This window comes from Elephantulus edwardii, unplaced genomic scaffold (assembly GCF_000299155.1).
Source record: "Elephantulus edwardii isolate Elephantulus edwardi_28Jun2011 unplaced genomic scaffold, EleEdw1.0 scaffold00047, whole genome shotgun sequence".
NCBI lineage: Eukaryota > Metazoa > Chordata > Mammalia > Macroscelidea > Macroscelididae > Elephantulus > Elephantulus edwardii.
The window spans coordinates 7,926,667-7,932,666 of NW_006399797.1; the positions used below are offsets into that span (position 1 = coordinate 7,926,667).

The 6,000-nt window shown below is 36.5% G+C and overlaps 1 protein-coding gene across 1 annotated transcript in view; it reads left to right on the forward strand.

The window, feature by feature from the left end:
- Window positions 1-6,000, forward strand: part of SRGAP1 (SLIT-ROBO Rho GTPase activating protein 1) — a 399,631-nt gene that overhangs the window by 261,573 nt on the left and 132,058 nt on the right. Inside the window, exon 4 of the mRNA XM_006886050.1 lies at window positions 4,844-4,906. Coding sequence (XP_006886112.1) covers window positions 4,844-4,906 — 63 coding nt within the window. The remainder of the gene's footprint in view (window positions 1-4,843; window positions 4,907-6,000) is intronic.

The following is a 6,000-nucleotide window of genomic DNA, read 5'->3' on the forward strand; positions in this document are numbered from 1 at the left end:
AGAGTGTTGACTGTGGAGCCAAGCAAACTGAAGCTGTGAACAATCTCAATCTCTTCACCATCTATCCTGATACTTATTAAGAATATTAAAAATAAAAACAAGAGCAGGCTTAATTTTTTTTTTCCCTTTGGTGAATAGGGCAACATTAGAAGGAAGGATGATCAGGGAAGTTACTGAGGATGCATAGGGTTGTACCAGACAAGGAGATAGAAGGAAAGGTTGTGTATGGGAAAGGCTTTGAGGTGTGAGCACATCCAGTCCATAGGATGTGACTGGAGAGTTCCTAAAAGTGGAGGGGGTGACACAATTACGTGCTCTGAGATTCCAATTCTTCTCAATGTTAGTCACAACTTGTTATGATCCACACAATCAAATGCCTTTGCACAGACATTTTTCTGGTATTCTGTACTTTCAGCCATGATCCATCTAACATCAGCAGTGATATCCCTGGTGCTACAACCTCTTCTAAATCCTACTTGAACTTCTGACAAAGTTCTAGTCATTTTTTAATGACACCAACAGTATTTTGCTTGGATGTCATATTAATGATATTTATTGTTCAATAATTTCCATATTCTGCTGGATTATCTTTCTAGGGAATGTAAACAATATGGAACTCTTCCAGCCCATTGGCCAGGCAGCTGTCCTTCAAATTTCCTGGCATAGACTGGTGAGCACATCAGGGCTGCATCTGTTAATTGAAACGAGTCAGTTGGTATCCTATCAATTCCTGGGGACTTCTTCTTTGCCAGTCCCTTCAGTGCAGCTTTGACTTCCTCCTTCCAGTACCATTGGCTCCTGCTCATATGGTACTTCCCAAAATTTTTCATTAACATTTTCTTTTCCTTAAAATAAGTCTATCTAAATTAGTACTGAGAAATAATAGATAATTGAAACTATATCTTCAGAACATCATTTGCAATAATTCTTGAAATACATTGCTAGAAATGAAAGCATGAGTACATAAATAAAAGAAATTTTATTGTGCTTCATAAAAGCAGTATTCTGGGAGAAAAGATGCTAAACTAACACAGAATGACTATAACTCAAAATTTGAAAAAACATGAAGGAAATGTATCAAATTGTAATAGTGATTCTGCCTGCTAGTCTCTATTTTTTAAAAAAAAATAGACTGATTCATAATAGAAAGAAAGACTGAGAATATCAGGTTTGGACTCATGTTTGAGGAATCTGAAACCTGAGTAGCGAATGATAATGAACAATTGGAATGAGACTTGAAATTAGGCTCTTGATTTACATATTGAAGGTAGTCATTAAATGTTAATTGAATCAAAGCCCTAAATGTTTTTCTTCTTTTTGGATGAAAACCTCAAAATCCCATTGAAATGTGCTAGACATTTATTTATCCATCATTTGAACTTGTATGCTGTTTTGTGCTGTTGAATTGGTTCTCTTTTCTTCTGTGGTCATGCTGGATTTGAACTGCCAACCTTTCCACTGCCAATAGAATACTGGTATTTCCCAGGGCCTTTGAGTTTTACAGCTCACATTAATGGGAGAGGAGCAACTCTTCCTTATCCGACTCTGTATTTGAAGCAATAATTTTAATTATCAAATATCAAATAGTGTTTGAATGGCTTTATTTAAAGTGTATGTTACTTAGTAACATTGTGGATTCCCCCCTTATACAAAGAAAACATTGATTGCTTTCCTTAAAATCCATATCATTTTTCTTAGTTAGCAGTTCTTATTCAGAGTTCTGCTCTGTTTGCAAATTTTTAATGAAACAGAATCCAGAGCTGTATTTAGCATATTGCATTTTGATAGACCTTTGACAGTTCAGATATTTTCTAATTATGAAGTATTGATTCATTTATCTAGTATTCCAGTGTACTAACTATGCCACAGTAGATATGCTCGAGTTTAAAAAGTGCTTTTTTCCCCTGGGGTACAGAGTAGTAGTTAGAAGGTTGATTTTTTTTACTTGTACTGTAAAATTTGAATGCCTGTTTAAAGTGGGGAGTGGTGTAACGTGAAATGTTATTTCCATTTCTCCTGTGCCATGAGGACGAGAACCATTCTTATCTTGTTACCATGACTCCAAGACTAAGTATGAACTGAAAAACCTGTTGCCAGTGAGTCAGTGCTGACTCATAGGGCCCCTAGAGATCAGACTAGAACTGCCCCATAGAATTTCCAAGGCTGGAAATCTTTACAGCAGCAAAATGCCACATCTTTCTCCCGTGGAGTGTCTAAGGGATTCAGACCATTGGCCCCTTTAATTAGCAGCTGTTCCACCGCTGTGTCACCAGGGTCTTTTGCACCTAGAACAGGACCTACCTGATCGTGAGTCTAGCACAATTATCTGTGCCATACGTAAACTTAACTCCAAACTGACTGCCGCTGAGTTTATTCTGACTCCTTATGACCCTCCATTATGTTTCCAAGGCTCTTAATCTTAGGAAGAGTCTGTCTGTCTTTGTCTCATGGAGTCATTGGTAGATTCAAACTACTAGAGACGCGGTCTTTTGGTTAGTAGCACAGCATGCTATGGAACATGCCAATAGAGCGCCTGTGTGTGTGCATGTAAGGGTATGTGAATTCTTGCTTCGTGTATTAGTCACATGGGCTGGTACTTCTCAGAGCACAGTGCAGTTCTCAGCAGTCTGTGCAGACCAAGAGAGTTGTTGTTGGGGGAGGGAAACCCAGTTAAATAAACCCAGTTAGAAAATTCTAGGTTACTTAATAGACTGGAATCTGAAATGTTGATGATATGTATTAGAAGGATAGTTATTTCATTAACATTAATAATTAATAATAATAATAGAAATATAGCTAGTGGTCGCCCTGCCTGAAAGAAACTCCCCACTCTCTCTCAAAACCTCCCATTCCCACCATGAGTTCAGGCCCTCACAAACTTTTTCATGAATTATGTGTGTTTTATCACTTTGGCTTAAAGACTAATGATATTTGACAAATTTTTCCAGTACAACTAATAGTAAGTTTTGTAGCAGAAAATAAAACATGAAAAGATACATTTAATGTGAGCATACATAGACTTAAACTAGGGAATAATCCTTGGGGACATTCAGAGTCACAGTCACCTTTTAAAGTTTAAAGTAATTTAAAGCTTAAATCCAGATTTAGTGCTCTGCTTCTTTAAAACTATTGTTGTTGTATACTGTGGAGAATTAGAACCCTCCCATAACTGACCCTCCATTGCTTTTCAGAGGCACAGGAGATTGCCCATCTCCTATTGGGAGTGGGGATTTGAACCACATGCCTTTGGAATTGAAACACAGCTTCTCTCACCACTGGGCTACAGGAGCTCTGTTCTGTAAAGATTACAGTTCTACTCCTATGGGGAGTTGTCCTAAATTAGAATTGACTTGGTGGGAAAAGTTTTAATTTGAAGAGATGAAAAGAAAGAAAGATATTATGTTACCTTTTCACTCAAGAAAGCTGCTATCTCCAAACAGTGCCTATGAAGGAAATCATTAGAACGTTCGAGGTGGTTTTGCCCTATTTTAGGTGTATGTCTCTCTCTCTCTCATATCACTGTTGAATCAGAACCAGCTCGTAGCTGACCTTTCATTGAGTTTCTAGGGCTGTAAATCACAAGGGAGGAGATTACCCATTTTTTTTCTCCCAAGGAGCTGCTAGTGATTTTGAAGCACCAGAAAGACACATCCGTGAGCATAGCAGAGTTCAACTCAGTTGAAAAATGGGATATGAAAACACACTTCACCAAAGAAAACATTCAGATGGCAGACAAACACTTGAAGAAATGTTCAAAATCCCTAGCTCCAAGAGAGATGCAAATCAAAACAACTATGAGATATCATTTCACCCCAGTCAGAAGAGCAAAATATAACAGAACAACAACCAACAAATGCTGGCAAGGTTGCAGAAAACTGGAACCCTTATTCACTGTTGGTGGGAGTGTAAAATGGTACAGCCACTTTGGAAGGCTGTTATGGCGCTTTCTCAAAAGGTTGCAAATAGAAATACCATTTGAGTCAGCAATTCCGCTTTTGGGAATTTACCCTAAAGAAACCATAACCACCACCCAAGCAGATATATGCACACCCATGTTTATTGTGGCTTTGTTCACAATAGCAAAGAGCTGGAAAAAACCGAAGTGCCTATCAGTAAATGAATGGATAGAGAAGCTCTGGTATAGTCATGTAATGGAATACTACGCAGCACTGAAAATAAGGAACTCATGAAATATTATGCAAAGTGGATGACCCTAGAAGACATTATGCTGAGTGAAATATCTCAGTCACAAAAGGACAAATATTGCATAGGGCCACTATTGTAAAACAGGACTCACATTGGGGTTGAGGGAAGACAGAGAAGAAGGGGAGGAATGATGTATACTGCATTGAAACAGATGAGGGAGAGAACTGTTTAAAAGGGATATATGATTGGGTATCGTTGCCATGACAGGAGTCCAGAATGAAGGCCGCACAGTGCAGTGGACTTGGGGGGAGAGATTGCATAGCAGTGAAAGAGTTTTACTTATCAAGGAGAAAAATAAATTGAGGGGGAGGGGTTGGGAAGGGAGAAAAGTGCAACAATGAATGCCTGGAAACTCTAAGTCTCTGTAAACTTTCATTAAAATTAATAAAAAATACCCCAAACAAGCTTATAATTAAAATGAAGAAAATGTTTAATTAGAATTAAAAAAAAAAGAAAGGATCTTTGAGTTGAAGGTGTTAATTACAAAAGGAACTTGCTGGCCCTTTGCTATGTTATGTCTGACATTTATATTTTCCTATTTTAAACTGGGAACCATGTTAAGATTTAAATAATTTAGAAACAATTTTATATTACATTTTGAAATAAATACTCATTTTTAATTTATTCTTAATTACAGAGCAAAGAGATTGCATTCCAACTTCATGAGGATTTAATGAAGGTCCTTAATGAGCTTTATACGGTAAGTAAGCTCTTAATCTTTATTCTTTTGCAAGAATCCTTGGTTTAGAATTCTGCTTGGTAGAAGTACTGCTCGTGTTAGAACTCATTCAAGCCCTGGGTTGATGATTGCTTCTCTGGTTAAAATTTGTAAGCAAGTGGATAGATCCTCTTTTAATTTGAGGAGAGATGCTTTTCAAAAATACAAGTCCCAATAAGACATGCTTTTAAAAAAAAATTTAAGAGAACAGAACTTTTTCATTTATGTAGTTAGTTATTTTACCTATATAAGCATAGTGTTTTATTTTGTTTGCTTATGTTGGGGGTTTTTTGTTGTTATCATATTAACTTGTTGGTTTGTATGTTATCTGTACATATGATAAGTTCTAGAATATTCTGTTTTAAATTTTCGTCACGTTAGATTAGCCATTTCTGGGACTTAAGCAATTCAGGATTGCTTTTATCTGATATATTAATTATTTTCTTCCCATTTCAGTTTAACTGAACATTTTATTAATGCTTTAATAAATGAATTACATAATAATAAATAAGTAACATTAGTTTGTTCTGAGTAGATATTTACATTTTCATTATACATGATTACTTGAAATTTTTCTTTTCAGAGAAATCAAATCTGACACTTATTAAAAGATAATACTTGTTTTACAAATTAGGTTTGTTCCTAGAAGGCCATGTGTATAAAATATAATTTTGTGAGTTAAATTACTTTTAATGTTCTGTGGGTACTTGCTAATTACCCCCCAAAGTCACTATAGTCAAGTCAGTTTAACCCTGTAGGGCAGAGTAGAAACGCTCCATAGGATTTCAAGGCCTCATGTGTCTCCTATGGGATAGCTGGTGAATTCGAGCCTCTAGCCTTTTAATTAGGAGCTGTACATTTAATGCATTGTGCCACCATGGCTCCTTCCTTGAAAATTAAGGAGCCCATTGCTGCATCAATGGGCTTAGCCATGTCAGAGAGCATGAGGATGGCACAAGATAGGGCAGATTTCCAATCTGTTGCTCATCAAGTCCCTATGCGTCAGAGTTGACTCAAAAGCACCAAACAGATATAGAATATTAAACTTTTTTTATTTTATTTTATTAATTTTATTA